This window comes from Eumetopias jubatus, unplaced genomic scaffold (genome assembly GCF_037043125.1).
Source record: "Eumetopias jubatus isolate StellerSeaLion01/CBP00866 unplaced genomic scaffold, mEumJub1_p1.0 scaffold_13, whole genome shotgun sequence".
In the NCBI taxonomy this organism is placed as follows: domain Eukaryota; kingdom Metazoa; phylum Chordata; class Mammalia; order Carnivora; family Otariidae; genus Eumetopias; species Eumetopias jubatus.
The window spans coordinates 53,356,201-53,379,212 of record NW_028274819.1 but is presented as its reverse complement, the minus strand read 5'-3'; the positions used below and the strand labels follow the sequence as shown (position 1 = coordinate 53,379,212).

The following is a 23,012-nucleotide window of genomic DNA, read 5'->3' as shown; positions in this document are numbered from 1 at the left end:
CTAAACTCTAACCTGCCCTTCAGTACTCCCACAGTCTGCCCTTGGCTTTCCTGACTAGTTCACATTACACTGTATTCCCTTACTTTAGGCTGCAACCATCTCAAACATGTTCTTTATATCCCATCACTGTGCCTCTACTTTTTTTTTTTTTAATTTTATTTATTTGAGAGAGTGAGCGAGAGAGAAAGCATGAGCAGAGGGAGGAGCAAAGGGAGAGGGAGAAGCAGACCTCCTGCTGAGCAGGGAGCCCTACGTGGGGCTTGATTCCAGGACCCTGGGATTATGACCTGAGCCGAAGGCAGACACTTAACTTACTGAGCCACCCAGGCGCCCGCCTTTGCTTTAGATAAATGTTCATCTCAGCATCTCTCTGCCTCCCATTTGCCTGTAAAAATTCTACCTGTCCACACAGGCCTAGGTCAAGGGTCTCAAAATCAGCATTAGTGACGTTTTGGGCTAGATGACTCTTTGTTGTGGGGAGCTCTCTTGTACATTGTAGGATGTTTAGCAGCATCCTCAACCTCTATACACTGGATATGGGTAGCAGCAACCCTCCATCATCACCCCTTCCCCCCAAAGTTGTGACAACCAGAGTGTCTCTCTTGCCAATTGTCAGTCACCCTGGGGAATAAAAGTACCCCTGGTTGGGACGCCTGGGTGGCTCAGTTGGTTAAGCATCTGCCTTCGGCTCAGGTCATGATCCCAGGGTCCTGGGATTGAGTCCCACATCGGGCTCCCTGCTCAGCGGGGAGACTGCTTCTCCCTCTCCCTCTGCTCTTCCTCCCCTCTCATGCTCGTGCTCTCTCTCTCTCTCAAATAAATAATAAATAAAATCTTAAAACAACAACAACAACAACAACAACAAAACGAAGAAGTGCCCCTGGTTGAGGACTACTGGCCTAGAATAAATGTTTTCTCCTAGAAATCTTGTTGTTTTCCCTACAGTGGGAAGTAATTTTTCCTCTTTCGTGCTCCAGAGTACTGGCATGAATCTCTCATTTGGCATATTGCTCTGCTCTGTATTGAAATTAGTTGTCTGTCTTATTAGACTGTGAGTGCCTCCAGGGCCAGGAATCAGGTCTTATTCATCACTATTTCTCCCACAGTACCTGGTACAGGGCCTTACACATAAAGGTGATGCGTTAAGTATTTTTGAAATTTGATTTGAAAGCAATGATCCTGTCTTATCACTAAGTGCCCCTTGAATTGTTTCCTTAGGGCAGAGCAAGAGTACAAAGTTGGCTGGTCAGCGGCATGGGGACAGGGTGCTTTGGATTTGTGAGTTCCCGGCCAGGATGGTGGCTGAGTCAGTGGCAGGCTGTGTCTAGGACCCAGATATGACATTGCTTTGTTAGTGTATGATGTGTGTATCTGACCTCTGTGACTCCTTCCCTAGCCCTTTACCCTGTGCCCTGAGTCACATATAGACTCTGGATGGAGGTCAAATCCTTGTAGTTAAAATAATAGGAAAGACTTAGAGAAAAACATGTACAAGGAGGGCAGAGATGAAGAAAAGAGAAAAAAAAAGAATTCTGAAAGGCTGTGTGACTGAGCGAAAGAATGCACAGGCTTTGGAGCAAAAAAGATGAGGGGTTCAGGTGCCCTTTCACCAACTGTTGGTTGTATGACCTTGGAAGTTTTCTTAAATCTCTGTGAGCTTTCATTTCCTCATGGTCAAATGGGGGCAGTAGTCTCTGCCTTGAAGGATTCTAGCAAAGATGAAATGAAAGCACGTGTAGAAAGTGCCCAGTTTTGTTCATGGTGGTACAAGTGCTATGTCCTCTCCCCCTGCTCCTGCTCCCACCCGCAAGGCCTGTGCTGGGGGCTTTCCCTACACTCTCACATGGCATCTTTACAAGAAACCTGTGGGATAGGTAGTCATTTTCCCGTATAACCAATAAGAAAACTGAGACTGAATTAGCTCATAGTTATCCATTTTGGGGGTTATTATAACTCAGATCTGCATGAGGCTGATGGAAATGTTCTAAACTTGTGGTGATGGTTGCACACCTCGGAAAATGCTAAACACTCTTGAGTTGTACGCTAAATTGGTATGTAAATTATATCTAAATAAAGATGTTAAAAAAATAAAAGTGTCACTACAACACTGGTTGGTGTAGTGGTCACCTCCCACTTGTCTTGCTTTAGCCCAACCCCTAGGAACCCATAGGGCTCTATAGAAAACACTTTGAAAACCATGCTGAGTTCTATCTCCATTTCCCCCACTCCTAACTTCGACAGATATGCAGAGGGGCTTCCAAGTCTGTGTGTCCATGGTATCTGGAGGCAGAGATCCCTGGTTAGCTACCTGAGAGCTAGGTTCCCTGTTTCTGGGTAGGTATAGATGGTTTTTGAGGACACCAGACTGAAGAGCCCTGGGGCATTCTCTTTGGGAGAATCCTTCCTCTTTTTTTACCTCCCTCCCTCCCTCCTTCCCTCCCTCCCTCCCTCCCTCCCTTCCTCCCTCCCTCCGTCCCTTCCTTCCTTCTTCTTTTTTGTAGCTGTCACTTATGGAAAAGCTAAGATGGCAAGAAACTTATGGGAGAACCCAGGTGGTAATTCCCTCTCACCCACATACCAGGACCCTGAATCAAATTCTTGGCACTTACTATATGGAGCTCCAGGAGGGGAGATGTCAGAGGCAGCTGGCTAAGTAGCCCTGGTTTTATCTTTCCTGGCTTCACCCTGTGCTCAGGGCCTCCTTCTGATTCCCGCCGCTGCTGCCATGCTGGCCCATGGGAAGCAGCGCTCTCCCGTTGGTCCCTGGACCCAATCCTGAACATAGATTTCCTTCCTTCCTCTTTGAACACCTTTGACAGCCTGGCACTTTTGCCTTTTTTTTCTTTCTTTGGTTTACTATATGCAAAATAGGGCAGAAAAGAAATAATTGCAGTTTTTCAGACAACCTCAGCATAGGTTTCTATGTAGACATGTCTGTTGCTACAGTAATTCTTCTTTGACCTGAAGGATTGTTACAGTTTGGAGGCATCCTTCTGGTTTTTTACCTTCTAGCTTCCTGCCAGCCTCCTGGTGCAATCACCATCTTATCTCCTGCTTTGTAGAACATTCTGACCCCCTGCCCTAATCTAGGCAAAACACAGATTGAGGTCTGCTCAGGCCTTTTGGACAGAACAGAGATGAGTGATACCGTGAATGACATCATTCTTCAGGTGAAACCTGGTCCTTAGGCTAAGGGAATGACCTGTCTCCATTTTTTCTTGTAAATACTTAATTATAGGGTGGCTGTAGCATTCACCTCCCAACTCCCATTGAGTTGAAGTTCTGTAGGCTTGCTCATGCCTTCAGCCCACACTGTTGTGAGTTCCTTAGAATAAAGTATTTGGACATTGCCTTTTTTTTTTTTTTAAGTATTTGGGTTGGTTTCATTAATTTTTTTTTTAAAGATTTTATTTATTTGAGAGAGAGAATGAGAGAGAGAGAGTACATGAGAGGGGGGAAGGTCAGAGGGAGAAGCAGACTCCCCGCTGAGCAGGGAGCCCGATGCGGGACTCGATCCTGGGACTCCAGGATCATGACCTGAGCCGAGGGCAGTCGCTCAACCAACTGAGCCACCCAGGCGCCCCTGGACATTGCCTTTTTAAAAGTCTAAGCTGACCTGAATTCAAATCCAAATTTTGCAATGTAGATTGGTAAGGCCAAGTAACTTGGAGCCTCCCTTTCCTCATCTGCAAAGTAGAGATGAAAATAAGATACTCTTTGCCGTTGATAAGCCCTCAGGCTAGTGAGAGTGGCAGATCTGTGACCTGGCAGTGACAATAGCACATTTCAGGGCCGTGATGGTGGTGAGCGCAGGACTGTGGGAGTTGCAAGAGGAATAAGGGTGAGGTAATCTAACATGTGCCGGGGTAGCAGAAGACGCCTTGTCAGCCAGCACTCAGGGCAGGGGACCAGTTGCCAGACAAGCTGAGCTACACATCAGAGGGAGTAGGCCTAGTTTGCAATCTGTCCCAGTGCCTTGGCCAGATACAGGATGAAGCAGCAGCTCCCCCAGATGGGACTGCTCGTGTTTCCAGGAAAACCCAGACGGTGCTTTGCTTTTGACAGACAGGGAAATTCTTTCTCACTACACAGACTGTTGTCTTCCTTCCCTCCTCTTTGTTGGTGAATCTGCTTTGTCTGTTCTGGACTGCAATCCTGTGATGACAGGGATTAGGTAGACTTGTAAGATTTCTCTGTGTGTGTGTGTGTGTGTGTGTCTATATGTGTAGTTGTATTTATGTGCCTTGTGTTTGTTTCTTTGCATGTGTGTGTATGTCATTTTATGCCTTTTTAAATTTCTTTTCTATTTTTTTAAAAGATTTTATTATTTGACCGAGAGAGAGACAGCGAGAGAGGGAACATAAACAGAGGGAGTGGGAGAGGGAGAAGCAGGCTTCCCTTGGAGCAGGGAGCCCGATGCAGAGCTTGATCTCAGGACCCTGGGATCATGACCTCAGTGGAGGGCAGATGCTTACAACTGAGCCACCCAGGTGCCCCGCCTTTTTGTATTTTTATGTGTCTTTCTGTATTTAGATGTGTCTGTGTGTATGAAAAGAAGTGGAGGCAGGGGAGAAACACAGAGCCAAGGACATAGGAGTTGAGAGAAAACCCGTAAGCCGGGTCAAGAATTAAAGAGAAGGTTAAGAGCAAATGGTTGGGCAACAGCATAGTATGCAGGACCTGGCGGTGGAAACAGAGGCAGAAGTATAATCAGGAATCCAAAGATGCCATTAATCTGGGCTGGATCTGGACCCTACAAGGTGGTAGGCAGAATGCAAGGGTGGGTCATCTAGCAGCCAGAAATGGTCAAGCCCGCAGAGAGAGAGAGAGAGAAAAGCCCTGCTTCAGGTATAAGCTTCCGAATCATCCTGTCTAAGGGGAAATCGGTGGCTGGCTCCCAAGGCCTTGCCTGTGACCTAACTGGTGTTTGTGTTTATTTATGCAAGTCTCTCTGTGCATGTGCATTGCATTAGAAACGATTGGTTTTCTTTTTTTTTTTTTTTTTTTAAGATTTTACTTATTTATTTGAGAGAGACACAGCGAGAGAGAAAACACAAGCAGGGGGAGTGGGAGAGGGAGAAGCAGGCTTCCCGCGGAGCAGGGAGCCCGATGCGGGGCTCGATCCCAGGACCCTGGGATCACGACCTGAGCCGAAGGCAGACGCCCAACGACTGAGCCACCCAGGCGCCCCAGAAACAATTGGTTTTCTTTCTCTTTTCTTTCTTTTTTTTTTTTTTAAGATTTTATTTATTTAATTTGAGACAGAGAATGAGATAGAGAGAGCATGAGAGGGGGGAAACAATTGGTTCTCGACGTAATGGCTGATCCACATGAGGATTCGTGACGCTCCCCTTATTTGTTCTCCTGTTCTCCCGCACTCTCCTTCTTTCTCTCTTTCTCTCTTCCTTTGCCAGACATATTTTGTGTCTGCTCCATACTGGATATGCAAAGACTAATAATGAAGACAAATTTCCTACCCGCAAGGAGCTCACATGTTAGTGAGGTGGAAGATCATGTCCTAATAGGTGTTGTAATGACAGGTTAGTACTGCATACTCTGGAATTTTAAGAGGAGAAAATTGGACTTATCCTAGGATGCCAGGAAACACAGCCCAGATGAGGTGATCCCTGAGATGAATTTTGAGAGATGCAGAAGAGTTAACCTGGGGACAGAGGTGGGAAGGGTATAGCCAGTGAAGGAATGAGTGTGATGTGTGAGGTCAGTGGTTCTTTTAACTTGAGCATAGATTGTAACAATGGGACAGGGAGGGAGAGGTTGGAGATGAGATGAGGTGGGAATGACAGGCATTAGCCAGATTCTTGCCATACTGAGGAACTTGGATTTTATCCCAAAGATGATAAACTAGAAGGATTGTAAGCAGAGATAGCTCCCATTCTGACTGACAGGGTGTCAGGAGCGGGCTTTGCAGAGCAGGTGAAACTGAAACTTGGTTTTTAAAAGATGAGCAAGGTTTACTGATGAAAAGAAGAAGGAGGAGCATCCCAGGAAAAAGGATCATGAGTAAAGGCAGGAGGCAAAAATATGGCAAGTTTGGGAGACATCAACTGGGAAGGTGTCTAGGGAATAGTTTCTTTATAAGATAGGGTTTTCTTTGATAGGCAGTATGTGGTTCCAGTAAGATAATGGATGGTAAGAATCCTTTTGACCCATAATGCTGCATGAAAATGTCATTAGTAGTGTTGCTATCCAGCTTCTTCTCTCTCTGCTCGGTGCCCCGCAATGCCAGGCCCTCGCAGGTGTAGGTCAGGTAGGTGTGTGCTCAGCAGTGTGGCGCTGACTCGCCCATCTTTCATCTAGCCACCTGGCATCTTGAGGAGCGGGAGCTAAGATTAGAAGTCTCTGGGACTCAGAGGCCGGGGGCTGGTTCACTCAGGACACACCGTTCTGCACAGTATGAGCCCTCCTGCCAGGGGAGCTGGGTTCAAAAGAGTCAAACATTTCTTTTTCTTTTTTTTTTTTTTTAAGATTTTATTTATTTATTTGACACAGAGAAAGACAGCGAGAGAGAGAGAGAGGGAGAGAGCACAAGCAGGGGGAGCGGCAGGCAGAGGCAGAAGCAGGCCTCCCACATGAGCAGGGAGCCCGATGTGGGGCTCGATCCCAGGACCCTGGGATCATGACCCGAGCTGAAGGCAGCGGTTTAACCAACTGAGCCACCCAGGTGCCCCAAGAGTCAAACATTTCTGAAGCACCTTCTACACATAGGCACTGTGAGGGACTGTGCCTTACATTATCTCATTTTCTCCACATCGTCACTGTGAGGTTGTATGCATTTTACAGGCCAACAGTGACCTTGTGAGTAAGTGGCAGAGATGGGATTCGAGGCTGTATCTGTGAGATTTGTCCTCTGTATCACTTCACAAGGCTCCCGATGTCTCTGGGGGGTGAGCAAGCTCCCCGATTAGTTTAAAGTGGAAAACTCTGTGGATCTGAGGCAGTGTGGGTTTGGAAGGATTGGAGAGAGAGTTTCTGGGCTCTGTCCTTGGGATTGAGGACAGATTCAGCCGTAACCTCCACATAGAACAGTGGTTCTTGCCTTTAAGGATTGACTCTCTCTATCTGTCTCACCTTGGTTGGTCCGTCCTTCCCTCCCTCCCTCTCTCTCCCTCTCTCGCTTCCTTCCTTCCTTCTTTAAGATTTTATTTATTTATGTGAGAGAGAGAAATAGCAAGAGAGAGCACGAGCAGGGGGACGGGTAGAGGGAGAGGGAGAAGCAGGCAGGGAGCCTGATGTAGGGCTCGATGTGGGGCTTGATCTCAGGATCCTGGGATGATGACCTGAGCCAAAGGCAGACGCTTCACCGACTAAGCCACCCAGGCGCCCCTCACCTTGGTGCTTTAAATATGTTTGACTAATCTCTGTGTTCTTGGATCCCAGCACAGGGCATGTCACATAGTGTTGCTCATTTAAATGGCTCGCTGGGCAAATGAATAAATAAATGCCTCTTAGTAAAGGCTTCTAGAACCCCTAACGTCTTCACTACTCCTTCTTCCTTCTCTGTGGTACTATGACACACTAATACATTTTGTTCTTAAGGATAGTTATTTGGTATTGCTCTTTGACATATATGCCTAAATTCTCCCTCTTATAGTGATTAGGAGCCTGAAGGTTGTTAAAGATGAACTTGAGTTTGTCTTACTCTTTTTTTTTTTTTTTAAAGTAAGTTCTTTGCCCAATGTGGGGCTTGAATTCACCACCCCAAGATCGAGTCGCATTCTCTACCAGTTGAGCCAGCCAAGCGCCCCTGTCTTACTCTTTTATATTCTCTGTTCCCAAGCCTTTTCCCTTGTCCCCTCACCACCTCAAGGTGAGTGGCATTTGAAAGGAACACATGGTGAGCCCTCAACTCTTTTGCCAAGTGTTCTATTTTGGAAATGGAGTCCAGGAGGTTTTCCTGCTATGAAGTGCTTGGCTGGAATTGCATGTCCCAGAGTCTTGGAAAGCCATGCGTAGAGACGGTAGTATGGGGGAAAAAACTGAGAGGGGAATCAAAGTTGACTCTTGTTATGGGGATTGTAAGGGAGAGAGAGTTCCTTAATACTTGAAGCTGTCACAGAGGGAGGAGTAGGTGTGTTTAGTCAAGGGGTCAGCAAACTATCACCCCCTTCCTTTACATAGTTTGCTGACCGCTTGACTAAATACACCTACAGTCTATAAACTAAGACTAGCTTTTGCATTTTTAAATAGTTGGAGAAATGCAAAGAAGAGTTTTATGGCATGTGAAATTTCCATAAATTCAAATTTCAGCCTCCATAAATACAAAGTTTTATTGGTACAAGAGCCACTCTTACTCATTTACATATTGTTGATGGCTGTTTTCACACAAGAAGAGCAGAATTGAGTAGTTGTAACAGAGACTGTATGGTCTACCAAGCTTAAAATATTTACTGCCTGATCCTTTACAAAAAAACATTTGCCTGGCCCCTGGTCTGACCCATCAATTTTTTAAAAACAGCTTTATTGAGATAAAATGCACATACCATATAATTAAACCCATTTAAAGCATATAATTCCATGGTTATGAGTACATTCGCATATATGTGCAGCCATTACCATAGTTAATTTTATTTTTATTTTATTTTTTAAAAGATTTTATTTATTTGAGAGAGAGAGAAACAGAGTGAGAGAGAGAGAGCACGAGACGTGGGAGAGTCCAAGGGAGAAGCAGACTCCCTGCTGAGCAGGGAACCCGATGCAGGACTCGATGCTGGGACTCTGGGATCATGATCTGCGCTGAAAGCAGTCGCTTAACCAACTGAGCCACCCAGGCGCCCACCATAGTTAATTTTAGAAACTTTTCATCACCTCAAAGAGAAACCCCATACACATTGGCTGTTGTTCCCCTATCTGCCTCTTCCTCACAGCCCTGAGCAACTGCTAATCTACTTTCTGTATTTATAGATTTTGCCTATACTGGACATTTCCTACAAATGGAATCACATAATATGTGGTCTTTTTTTTTTTAAGATTTAAAAAAAATTTATTTATTCAACAGAGAGAGAGCACAAGTAGGCAGAGCTGCAGGCAGAGGGAGAGGGAGAAGCAGGCTCCCCACTGAGCAGAGAGCATGATGCAATGTGGGACTCTATCCCAAGACCCTTGGGTCATGACTTGAGCTGAAGGCAGATGCTCAACTGACTGAGCCACCCAGGCACCCCAATATGTGGTCCTTTGTGCCTGGCTTATTTCACCTAGCATAAGGTTTTCAGGGTTCATCTACGTGGTAGCATGTCAGAACTTCACTCCGTTTTATGGCTGAAGAATATTCTATTGTATGGACACACTACATTTTGCTTTTTACCTCATCAGTTGATGGACATTTAGTATGTTTTTACCTTTTGGCTATTATGAATAATGCTGCTATATATATAGATGTACAAGTTTTGGTGGACATATGTTTTTACTTCTCTTTAGTATATACCTAGGAGTGTAATTACTGGGTCATATGGTAACTCTGTGTTTACCTGTTTGAGGAACTGTCAGACTGTTCTTCAAAGTGGCTGAACCATTTTACATTTGTGCCAGCAATGAATGAGTATCCCAATTTCTCCAAATCCCCACCGACACTTGTTATTATCTAATTTTTTTTTATCACAGCCATTCCTGTGGATGTGAAATAATATTTCATTATGGTTTTGATTTGCGTGACTAAGAATGTCAAACATCGTTTCATGTGGTTATTGACCATTTGTATATCTTCTTTGAAGAAATGCTTTATTCATATCCTTTGTTTTTTTTTTAATTGGGCTGTTTGTCTTTTTACTATGAGTTGTTAACGTTATTTATATATCTTAGGTACAAGTCCCTTATCAGGTATGTCAGTTGCAAATATTTTCTCCCATTCTGTAGGTTCACCTTTCACTTTTTTGATAGTGACCTCTGAAGCACAGAAGTTTTTAATTTTGATAAAGTCCAGTTTATTTATTTATATTTGTTGCTCCTCAGGCTTTTGATGTCCTATCTAAGAATCCATTGTCAAATCCAGCGTCATGGAGATTTACCCTTGTGTTTTCTTCTAAGAATTTTAAAGGCATTGGAAGCTTAACATACTTCACACTGGATTCTGAGTATCACCTCATCCAAAACCTGCTCTACTCACAGCTTCCTTATCTCAGTTGAAGGCAACTCCATTATTTCTGTTGCCTGGGCCCAAAATACTCTGAATCATCCGTATTTCCTCTCACACCCCACATCCACTGATAAATCCAGTGGGTTCTACCTTCAAAACGTCCCAAATCTAATCATTTCTCACCACCACTCCCCTACGGGCACTGAGGTGCAGTTGCCCTGCTCACAGATCACCATGTCTACAGTCTGTTTTCAGTGTAGTAGCTAGAGAGCTTAACAGAAAAAATGTAAACCAGATCATTTCACTCCTCTGCTCAAAACCCTGTAATAGCTTCATTTTTCTTTTAGGGCGAAAGCCAGAGTCACCACAAGAGTCAGGAAGGCCCTTTGTGATCTGGCTCTACCTTATCATTACCATCTCCCTATAGATTATAGATCCTAAGTCTCTCTGGGTCTTTTCACTCCAGTCACACTGCTTGCTGGTCTGCAAACACATCTTGTTTCTGTCTTTGGGCCTTGGTACTAGCTCTTACCTCTGCCTAGGATAGTCTTCTCCCAGATATCTGCTTTGATAATTCCCTCATGTTCCCAAATCTTTTTTTCTTTTCTCAGACTTCTCCTTATCGATGAGAGCTTTCTCAGACCACCATATTTAGTAATGAATTCTGTTACCTCTACCCCATTTCTGGCACAGACCTTCATTACATATCACTTCTTTTTGGTGTGTTTGTTTTGCTTTTAAGGACTCAGTCACCTTCTGGATTCTGTCATTTAATCATTGATTATTATTTATTATCTGGAATATCCATAAGGGCAAGGTATCTGTCTTATTCACTGCTAAATCCCTAGCCATCTAGAATAGTGCTTGGCTCAGTGTTGGCATTCAGTAAATATTGTTAAGTGAATGAGTGAATCTATTTAAAAAGGAGCAGGTTTATTTTTTCATGTGGATTCAAATGACTATCTAGGGTCATTTACTAGCTTTGAGAACTCCCTTTAGTGTTTTTTGTAAGGTGTGTCAGCTAGCAATGGATTTTCTCAGTGTTCGTTTATCTGGAAGTCTCTTTATTTTGCCTTCACCTTTGAAAGATAGTTTTGCTGGATATAAGATTCTTGGTTGACAGTCCTTTCTTTTAGCACTTTGAACATGTCATCCCCCTGCCTTTGGCATCCATTGTTTTTGATGAGAAGGTAACTGTTTTAATTTTATTGAGATTACTTTGTATGTGACAAATCATTTTTCTTTTGTTGCTTTCAAGATTTTCTTCTTGCTTTTGGCTTTCAGTATTTTCTATGATGTGCCTCTGGATCCTTTTGCATTTATCCTATCCTCTTTGGAGTCTGTTGAGCTTTCTAAATAATGTTTTTGAATAAAGTTGGGAATTTCCCAGCCATTGTTTCTTTGGATATATTTTTCTGTTCCTTTCTCTTTATTGTCTTTTTTTGATTCCCACATTATGCATATGTGTTTAATGGTGTGCCACATTTCTCTGAGACGATTCATTTTCCTTCATTCTTTTTTCTCTCTGTTTTTGGGATTGTGTAATCTCTTTTAGTTTCTCTTCAGGTTTGCCAACTCTGTCTTCTGCTGGTTCAGCTCTCCTGTTTGAGCCTCTGTCCTATAATTTTCATTTTAGTTATTGTACTTTTCAATTTCACAACATCCATTTGGTTCTTTTTGGTAATTTATATTTATTGATTTTTTTTTTTATTTGACAGAGAGAGGCACAGTGAGGGAGGGAACACAAGCAGGGGGAGTGGGAGAGGGAGAAGCAGGCTTCCCGCTGAGCAGAGAGCCTGATGAGGGGCTTGATCCCAGGACCCTGGGATCATGACCTGAGCCGAAGGCAGACACTTAACAACTGAGCCGCCCAGGCGCCCCTTTATTGATATTTTTTATTTGATGTGACTTTGTCATCACACATTCCTTTAATATTTGAACATATTTATAATGGCTACTTTTAAGTCTTTTTCTATTAAATCTGAAACTTGGTTACTCTCACGGTTTCCTTTGCTTGTGTTTTTTTCTGCTGTATGGGTCATATTTGCCTCTTAATCTGTATGCCTTGTATATTTTTGTTGGGAACTGGATGTTTCTGATAGTATATTGTAGCAACTCTGGGAATTGGTTCAGCCCCCTCTGGGGCTTATTATTATTTGCTTGTTTATTTGTTTGGTGGCTGGCAAGATCTTATTAGTGGTCCATTCCCACCCATCCCCTATGGTATGAAGTCTCTCATGTTGCTCCTCAGAGGGTAAAGCTTTGGATATGTCCACAGTCACCTTTGGATGACATTGGTTTGAGTAGGGCCCTCATTGACTCTTTTTTCCTGGCCACATTTAGCTGTTAAGCTTAGTTGTCGTCTGATTATTCTATTGTTTTCAATGTGCGCTGGGACATAACTTTGCTCCACAGACGGATCCAGTCATATTGGGGCTCCTCTGAAAGAATAGTTCCTGAGATAAGTGTTTGAGGTTTGTTCTTACCCCAGGGGTGCTCTTCCTAGCTCTTTCTCCGGTTCTCATCAGCAAATTCTTCAGCCTACAGTTAACCTCTATCTCTAATGAATCCATCAATCTCCTCCTAAATGCCTTTTACCACTACCCTCACTGTTTCTGAGAATGCCCTTGGTCTTGAACTCCTTCACATTCTGTTGTAAATAAAATAATTTCCTTTAGGAAGAGGTTAGAAACTCTGTGTAAAGCCTTCTCTCCACCCCAGGCAAAATCTCTGAGCCATGGTTCTGCAGCTGGAGGTGGGGATCATGATGTACTTCTCTTTGAGTGATACCCCACTTTAGGAGCTGAGCACTCAGTGGAGGTGTGGCAGTAGCTTCAGGCTGTCTTGCCTTGCCTCTCCCAGAGTATAATTGCTGTCTTATAAGCCAGGGCAATGGCAATCAGGGCCCCAGGATCCTCAGTGGCTTTGTGTCCAAGGTGAAGTCCCTGCTTCATAAGTGGGGGCTGGGTGGAAGAAGGGAGGCCCGTTTCTTGGCTGGACTCACCTAGAACTTAGCCTAAGCAAGAGTAACTGGAGGCAGCATGAGAAATGCTGATATCCTGCTCCTCTCAGGCAGATAGCCCTCCAGCTGGGAGCTTGGGATCAGAGAACCCAGTGTTCTTGGCGGCACCAGTCTGGAGTGGAGCTCCTGTCTTACTGATTTGGAAGTGGGGAGAGAGAGAGGGAGCAGGTGTTAATTCAGGTACTACAGACTCTCACAGTTCTTACTGAGTTTTAGTAGATATTCTTGGGCAAATGTTTCTTCATTTGCTGTATGCTCTAGGACCATTTCCAGAAACTTTAAATGATTGCTTTAAAAAAAATAATTTTGCCAGTTTCACTGTGTAGTGGATCCATGGAGATTCTCCTGCTATCAAGCCAGAAGTCCCCTCTAATTCATCAATTTTCTAAAACATCCTTACCCACAACGCATTCTGTCTAGTGCTGTGTATTCATTCTCTGAAAGAGGTGGCAGTATTGACCCCAATTAAGAAGATGATCCCTTTTCTCTGGAGAAATATTTTGAAATTAGTGACCTATTTCTATCCTCTTTTCCTAAGACAAAGATTCTCCAGCCAGTAGTCCTTGGCTAGCTTGTATACTTTGGTCCTGAAAGTTTGAAAGACAAGAGATGTCAGAGTTTCCCAGTCTTTGCCATTCTGGCCAGTTACCTAGAAGGCTGGAACTTGAGATGCTACCTTTAGGATTTGATCTCTGTCATGTGCCCAGTGTCATGGTCTGACAACATCTCAAGGATGATTCCATGACAAGGACTCGATCTCAGAGGGATTCTCTGTACCTGCGTATGTGCTGGGTACTGGGTGCTAGGTGCTGGATATATAGGAAGAAAAGGGAAGGCAGGAGGGCATGGTTGCTGCCTTGGAAGAAGTACCTCTAGTGGTGGAAATAGCCATGTCAACGGGTGAGGATATTATGGGAGGATGAGTGAATGCTGTGATGGAGTCACAGAAGAGGAAGACCTGTTAGTTTTACCCATGCATAGAGTGGCTGACATGTAATTTGGGTCTGAAGAGATGACTGGAATGACCAGGAGAAGAAGTAGAGTGTTTGGGTGAGGGAATAGCATATGCAAAGACGTTAGACTGGTGAAGAGCTTGGTGCTTTCAGAGATTTTCAAGTAATTCATTATCACAGGAGATGGGAGGAAGTGGCAGTTGAAGTCAGGTAGGGTGCTGCATAAGGTTGTGAAATTTTGGTTTTAATTGGAGTTAACACTTTTTTGAAAGTAAGAATCATAGAGGAAGACAGAACAGACCTTCAAGGTCAGTAGATTACAAGTGCCTTGTCTTAATTATCTCTATTGCGGAGCTCTTGGCACATGGCCTTATATAGCAAGCACTTAGGAAATACCTATCTTTTACCTCCCCTGTGGGTCTTCTTTACATATGAGAGATCAGCATTGCTGTAATAGTGAGCTCCAGGACTGCACATTCTTAGTATCTTTATATTCTTCATACAATACATGAAATATATTCATATTTAGGAGAGCTTCACTCACACACACAGGGGAGCTTATTTTGTGCCAGGCACTATTCTAAGTACTTCATGAATACCCTCAACATGAGGGTATTATGAAGTTTTGTACTACTGTTATCTCCATTTTAGAAATGATGTGCATGATACACTGAAAGTAAGTGCTAGAACCGGGATTCAAACCCAGGCAGCCTGGCTCCAGAATCAGGCTCTAAACCATCATGCTACACCAAATCCAAGCCAGTGTAACTGCCTGGCCCCTAGCTGAATATTTTTACTTTACATTGGCTGACAATTTGGGGACCTTTTTCTTCCTTTTGTGTAGGGGAGATAAGATGCATTGACTAGATATGGTAAAGCTAAGCACCCTGCTGGGTGTTGTAGGGTGAGAGACATTCATTCAGTTATTTAATAACCACATACCCTGCTCTGTGCCAGACCTGTGCTTGGAGGTGGGCTTAAAGGAGCTAAATTAATTATTCGTTTAGGTGTTCCAGAGAATTTGTAAGACACAGGTTAGAGATAAATGACAAATAAAATATGGTTTCTATATTTGAGTTGCTTAGGGATAGTAAGGGGGTAGTGATGCAATAGTAATTATACTGTACTGTCATAGATGTATACCCTGAGAACTAAGAGAATAAATGGAATAGGGCAATTAAGTTGCTTGGGAGAGGTCTGGAAAACTTCACAGAGGCAGTGACTTTTTCTCTAGCAGATAAAGAGAAGGAGAAAACATTTTAAATGGAACACATTGTATAAACACTTAGAGGTATAACGAGCATCGTTTGTTCAAGGAGCCTGAGTGGCTTGATGTATATAGAGCAAATGTTGGCAAACATTTACTTTTCTTTAAAAAAAAAATTTTTTTAAAGATTTTATTTATTTATTTGAGAGAGAGAGAGACAGAGAGCACCAGTTGGGGGAGAGGCAGACAGAGGGGGAGCCTGATGTGGGGCTTGATCCCAGGACCCTGGGATCATGACCTGAGCCAAAGGCAGATGCTTAACCAAGTGAGCCACCCAGGCGCCCCAAACATTTTCTATAAAGGGCCATATAGTCAATCTCTTAGGCTTTGTTGGCTATGTAATCTCTGTTACAACAACTCAACTCTGCCTTTGTAACATGAAAGCAGCTATAGGCAGTGCCTAAATGAATGACTGTGGCTATGCTTCAGTAAAGCTTTATTTATAAAAAGAAGCAGCAAGTTGGATTTGGCCCATGGCCATAGTTTCTTGGCCCCTGGTCTGGACTATAGGTGTCTGGTAAGGAGGGAAAATGGCTGCCTGGAAAGTTAGTCTATGACCAGATTGTAAATGGCCTTGAATATGAGGCCAAGAAGCTAGGGCATTATTCTGTAGGTAATGAGGAGCCATGAGACTTTAAGTAGGTGCATTGGTATAGTTTACAGATTTGTACTTTAGAAAGGTCATTCTGGTGACTAATGTGGTAGATGGACTGGCAGAAGTGGGACTAGATGTACAAAGGTGAGTGAGAAATGACCATCCTCTCTGTGCCCTCAGCAATAGCTTCTGATCTCACTGGGGACAGATACTTCACCTATGAGACATCCAAGTCCCAGCACTTTGTACAGATGGCATTTAGAGCTATTGTAGCTACAATGTGGGTCCTTGTTAGATGTCGAAGAGGTGCACAAGAGTTGGGAAGCGTCTTAGATCTGGGACACGTATCTTGTGGGTTCTAAAGAGTGTGTATGTGTGAGGAGGGGGCCAAGTGGGAGTGGAGGTGCTGTGGGTTGGTTTGGGAGACGTGGAAGGTGAGCAGTTGGGAACACAGTTGGAAATGGGAGGGAGGAGTAATTGGTTCTAAGGAGATAGCCAGGAGCTCTGCCCGGATCCCTGCACCCGAAGGTGCGCTCCTCCTCTTCCAGCTTCCCATCTGTGAATTCTGTTCACCGCTGAAGCTTTTAAGGGCCCACAGAGCATTTTCTAAATGGAACCCATATTTAAAAATCAGATTTCATATCAAGAAAGTCCAGCTTTTCAGGCTATCTTTATTTTTTTTTAATTTTTTAAGATTTTATTTTTATTTTACGTAATCTCTACACCCAACATGAACTCACAACCCCGAGATCAAGAGTCCCATGCTCCACCGAATGAGCCAGCCAGGCACCCCCAGGCTATCTTAAAAAAAAAAAAATCTAAAGATCTAGACACTGAACTCCTAGATCTTAAGGGCTTAAGGGCTGCAATTCAATTGGAAGGGAAGTGGTGGCTCAGGGGCTTGTCAAGAGCTGGTGTCAGCGTGGCAAGCTCATTATTTTTATATGGGTTGTCCATTACAAATTAACTTCAAAATGCAACATTTTGCAACTTCAAAATGCAACAGGCTGCGCCTGTTTTGTTGGGGGCTCTAGAGAGCTGTTTCCGGTCCATATGTTCTCACCCACATCTCCTCACTACTGCTTCACTTGGGGTGGGGGTGGGGTTGCATTCTTTGCGCCACCGCCAGGGAGATCACTTTTCTGAGCTCATAGAGCTAAACATACCTTGTGACAGCTGGTCCCGGCTCTTCGGGGAGCTCTTGAGCTGTGGCTCTAGCCAGTGCTGCATTCCCCCATGGTAAGGCGAGACGTTTAGGGAGCCTTCTTAGACCTTCCTGAGAGAAGAGCTACTTGTTCTCAGTCTGAAATAGTAAATCTTTGTTGTGGGAGCCAAAAGTCGCCTCTTTGGTTTGGTTTGCGTTTTGCTTTTTGTTGCTTTTAAACTTTGTCTTAAATCAGACCTTAGCTATTAGTTGGATGTGGGGCAGAGTTCAGAGAGATATGTGGCAGAGCCTACCTCAGGTACATGGGACGTCAGAGTTCAAGTTCGGTGCAGCATTCTTGTCTGCTGTGTTTATGGCTGGATCATTGGGACCTCCATGAAAGCCTATATGGTTTGGCAGGGGAGATAGTAACAGTGGTGAGGGTATAAACGGCCCAGAAGAGCCACCTTTGACGAAGAAGCTTTTTCTCTTGCTCTCATATCCTTCCTTATCTCACCCGCCTGCCAATAATGACAACTAACGTTTGAGTTGTGCTTTACAACGTTAACAGAGTGCTTCTGTGTGCATCAGGAATCACAAGCTCTCTGCTCCCAGACCAGAGAGCACATGCCTCTTCGGAAGGGGGCAGCTGGTGCTCAGCTCTGGCACATTGTTGCCGGTCCTTCTGCAAAGCCAGGAGTAGTGCCCTGGGGGTGAGGGTGGAGGCCTCCTGACCTCAGCCAGCACCAACCCCCCACCCACCAAGTGGCTCCAGATGACAACGTGTACATCATGTCCTTTGATATGGACAATTGATTTTTTTTTCTTAGCTTTAAGTAAAATGTGAATAAAAAACATCTTCAGAAAAGGTTGCATTTTGAAGTTAATTTGTAATGGACAACCTATATAAAAATAATGAGCTCGGGCGCCTGGGTGGCTCAGTTGGTTAAGCCACTGCCTTCGGCTCAGGTCATGATCCTGGAGTCCCGGGATCGAGTCCCGCATCGGGCTCCCTGCTCGGCAGGGAGTCTGCTTCTCCCTCTGACCTTCTCCCCTCTCATGTGCTCTCTCTCTCTCTCATTCTTTAAAAAAAAAATAAATAAATAAAAAATAAAAAATAATGAGCTTGCCATGCCGACACCAGCTCTTGACAAGCCCCTGAGCCACCATTTCCCTTCCAGTTGAATTGCAGCCCTTAAGCCCTTAAGATCTAGGAGTTCAGTGTCTAGATCTTTAGTTTTTTTTTTTTTTTTTTTTTAAGATAGCCTGGGGGTGCCTGGCTGGCTCATTCGGTGGAGCATGGGACTCTTGATCTCGGGGTTGTGAGTTCATGTTGGGTCTAGAGATTACTTAAAAATAAAATCTTAAAAAAAATAAAGATAGCCTGAAAAGCTGGACTTTCTTGATTTGAAATCTGATTTTTAAATATGGGTTCCATTTAGAAAATGCTCTGTGGGCCCTTACAAGATAGGTGCAAAGGCACCTTGTGACTTCTGCAAGCACGTCTCATTTACTCCTTAGCACGCTTAGATGAGAGGGATGCCTAGTTCTCGTTCTGATAGGGAAACTGGGTCAGAGAGGCCAAATCACTTGCCCAAAAGTCACACAGGAAGGAAGGGGTCTGTTTCTATAGGTTGTGCACTCTTTCTATTTATAGTATCCTGCCTTTCCTTCTCTTAAGGTCTGATTGGTGCATCCCATGTCTTTGTTCTCTAAAGAGGTTCCCTTCAGCTTCAGGCCCTTCCTTCAGGTAGAGCTTCTGTCAGCCCACATTCCTCATTTGGCACCATCTTCTTGCTGGCCTTGTTTTCTGATCCCACTCCCTCTTTGCATGGTTTGTGGGGCACCGATGGAGCCTGTATGTGAGCCCCGTGCAGGTCCTCCTTGTACTTTCTTCCCATGAGCTTCTCTGTCCTCTGTATACCTCAGTGATCAGACTTGGCTGTAAAAAGCAGTCTATTTCTTATTGGTTCCTGATAAGCAGCTGGTATATGTCATCAGATGGTTTCCTAAAGCTAGCTGGGAATGGCAGAAAATCCCCTCTCTTGGAGATTTTGGCATTTCTGCTCCTAAGGCCTGCATATGATGTGTGTTTCTCTAGTCTTAGGTTAAGAGGGTCTGGGTTAGAGCCCAAGAGGGGCAACACAGGGCATACCTATATCTGTAATCTGAGGGTTACAGATTTGATCTCTTTAAAATATCTGCAAATCCTGACAACTTTTCATTATGTCCACGCTACTACCTCATTTCAAGCTAGATTATTGTAGTAGCCACTTGACTGGTTCCCCTGCACCCGCCCTTGCCCTCCTATAGTCTGCTCTCCCACACAGCATTTAGAACAGTTTTTTATTTTTTTAATTTAATTTTTATTTTTTTATTATGTTCAATTAGCCAAACATATAGTGCATCATTAGTTTTTGATGTAGTGTTCAACGATTCATTAGTTGTGTTTAACACCCAGTGCTCATTACCACACGTGCCCTTGTTAATACCCATTAGAACAGTCTTTAAAAAAAAATACAAATGTAGGGGCATGTGGATGGTGCAGTTGGATAAGCATCGGACTCTTGGTTTTGGCTCATATGGTGATCTCATGGTTGTGGGATTGAGCCCCGAGTTGGGCTCCATGCTCAGCAGGGAGTCTGCTTGAGATTCTCTCCCTCACCTTCTGCCCCCACCCCACTCGTGCGTGCGCGTGCTCTCTCTCTCTCTGGAATAAATAAATAAATCTTAGTACATATATATATGTGTGTGTGTGTATATACATACATATTATATATATATGTATGTATATGTGTGTATGTGTGTATATATATATATGTATATGTGTGTGTGTGTGTGTGTGTGTGTGTGTGTGTGTATATATATATATATATATATATATATATATATATATATGTGATCACGTTGCATCTCTGTCAAATTCCTCCAACAACTTCCCTCTCAGAGTCAAAGTCCAAGTCCTTATAATGGTCTACAAGGGCTTATGATCTGGACCCCTGCTTCTTCCCTAGTTCATGTCCCACTAGTCACTGCCTCTCATTTCTCTTCAGCCATACTGGCCCCCTTGCTATTCCTTGAACATACTGAGCATGTTCTTGCCTCAGGGCCTTTGCATTTGCCATTCCTTATGCTTCAGATGCTCTTCTCCCAGTTATTCTGCTTGCCCTTCTAACATCTCCTTCAGATATATGCTTGAAAGTTACCTTCTTAATGAGACCTTCCTTGACTTCTCTAAAATGACAGACCATGAATACCACTACTCTTGGCAAAGGAAACCGTGAGAGTAACCAAGTTTCAGATTTAATAGAGAAAGACTTAAAAGTAGCCATTATAAATATGTTCAAATACTAAAGGAATGTGTGATGACAAAGTCACATCAAATAAAAAATACCAGTAAAGGGGCACCTGGATGGCTCAGTCGTTAAGCGTCTGCCTTCGGCTCAGGTCATGATCCCAGGGTCCTGGGATTGAGCCCCGCATCGGGCTCCCTGCTCCGCGGGAAGCCTTCTTCTCCCTCTCCCACTCCCCCTGCTTGTGTTCCCTCTCTCGCTGTCTGTCAAATAAATAAATAAAATATTAAAAAAAATAAATTTTCTCAGGATGCCTGGTTGGCTCAGTTGGTTAAGCGTCTGCCTTCGGCTCAGGTCATGATCCCAGGGTCCTGGGATCGAGCCCTGCATCAGGCTTTCTTTCTTCCTTTTTTTTTTTTTTTTTTTTAAAGATTTTATTTATTTATTTGACACAGAGAGAGAGAGAGAGAGAGCACAAGCAGGGGGAGCAGCAAGCAGAGGGAGAGGGAGAAGCAGACTCGCCGTGGTGGAGCAGGGAGCCCGACGCTGGGCTCGATCCCAGGACCCTGGGATCATGACCTGAGCTGAAGGCAGACGCTTAACCGCTTAACTGACTGAGCCACCCAGGCGCCCCATCCGCATCAGGTTTTCTGCTCAGTGGGGACCCTGCTTCTCCCTCTCCCTCTGCCTGTTGCTCCCCCTGCTTGTGCGCGCGTGTGCTCTCTCTTCCTCTTTCTCTATCTCAAATAAATAAATAAAATCTAAAAAAATTTCTAGAAGCTTTGATTTCTTTTGCTTTTCTTTTTTCTTGTAAGAGTATATTATGAAAAGAAATACCAATAATTAAAGGACAGCATCTACAGTGCTGGGGAAAAATTTGGACAATAAAGTCAGATATCTTGGGTTGGAATACAAACCCATCACTTATCAGCTGTAACCTTGAGGAAATGTTTGAGTTATCTAATGCTGTATAACAAACTTCCCCAAAACTCAGTGGCTTAAAACAGCAACAACATTTCTTTTGTCATTTACCTGCAACCAGGGCATGGCTCAGCAGGGACAGCTCATCTGTGTCCACTTGAGATCAGATGCAGTGACTCAGAAGCTGGGGGCTGGAATCACCTGAAATCTCAGTCACTCACATGTCTGACTCCTGCGCTGGGGAGACAAACAGCTGGGGCTGCTCAGACATCTCTCTCTATTTCTATATAGTCTTTCCACATGATCTCTCCAGAATGGTGGCTTTTGGGTAGCCAGGCTTCATATATGTTGTTCAGGGCTCTCAAGGCATGTGTCCCAAAAGGGAGAGAGGCAGGTGGACTCTGTATTGCCTTTTCTCACCTAGCCTTGGAGTCCTTCAACATCACTGTTGCCACATTCTGTGTGTTAGAAGATGAGTCACTCATGTCAGCCTATATTCAGGGGGAGGGGAATTCACCTTTTGTGGGAGGATTGTCATAGAATTGTGGACACATTTTAAAACCATCATAACAAGTAATTTAATCTCTCTAAATTCAATGTGATTTGGGGCAGGTTGCATTATCTTAGAGTATTACTGTTCTCGTTTATAAAATAGGTGTGATAATTCATTGGTTGTAGAGGATTAGATGAAAAAGTATCGTAGAGGTTCTTGGAATGTTGCTTAGTGTATAAACAAGTGATCACAAATTGTTAATTCTTTTTCTCTATCCTTCTTCCTTCTTCTAGCTGATTGAATTCCGGTTAACTATTATTTAGTATCTTTCCATAATTAGAAAAATATGAGGGAGGACTTTCTTATTCATTTTTTTCAAGTGAAACATACAACAAAGAAGAAGAGACAGTGTAGTTGGCAACTAGGACATATGCACTTGGAAAGACAGATAAGTGGTGTGATACACATGTACGTTGGGTGGATGGAGTGTGCTGTGGAAAGCTGGGTGGCCTGCGTGGAGATCTTGGTGGGCTGGATCCTAGGTATCTCTTGTGACTTGTGTGCTTTTCCCTTGCAGTTCCTGAGGGAGGACCTCAATTACCATGACCCGACAGTGAAACACAGCACCTTCCATGGTGAGGATAAGCTCATCAGTGTGGAGGACCTGTGGAAGGCATGGAAGTCTTCAGAAGGTAATAGGCAGCTTGGTTGTCAATCTTAGTTGCTGGAAGGTTTAGAGAAGACAGAAGAAGATGGGCAGCAACTTGGCCTTAAGAGTACATGAGTATAAAATGCTTTGTAAAGAGCAAATTATTAAAATGGTTCTACATATAGTCACTGAATAAGACTGAATCTAGTCACTGTGCTGGGAGTGGGGGAAGACCCTCCCAGTAGAATTGGAGCTGCTCTTCATTGGCATTCTAATTGAATTCCATCATGTCCTTCCCCATCTCCACCACCTACCCCACTTTCTGCTGCTTCTCCAGAGATAGGGAGCTTGCTGGCCTTTTGAGGCAGCCCCTTCCTTCCATAGCTCCCCACTTGGTCTCTGAGACCTAGATGATTCAAAGATTGGCTGGAAGTAAGATGGAATCTCCCCTGAGCCTTCTCTTTTCCAGGTTAAATAGCCAGGTTCTTTGAAGGAAACATGTTTTCTCAGCCTCCTCCTCATCTTGGTTTCCTGCCTGTGAACACTTTTGTTAATGTCTTAGATCATAGCTCCTAGAGTTGGACG

At 43.9% G+C, this 23,012-nt stretch overlaps 1 protein-coding gene across 4 annotated transcripts in view; it reads left to right on the top strand.

Annotated features, from left to right (window-relative positions):
• The window catches only part of STIM1 (stromal interaction molecule 1), a 190,557-nt gene that overhangs the window by 113,861 nt on the left and 53,684 nt on the right, over window positions 1-23,012 (top strand). For all 4 annotated transcript variants that reach the window (XM_088017883.1, XM_028116039.2, XM_028116038.2 and 1 more), the window contains exon 3: window positions 22,356-22,470. In XM_088017883.1, the coding sequence (XP_087874009.1) occupies window positions 22,356-22,470 (115 nt within the window). The remainder of the gene's footprint in view (window positions 1-22,355; window positions 22,471-23,012) is intronic.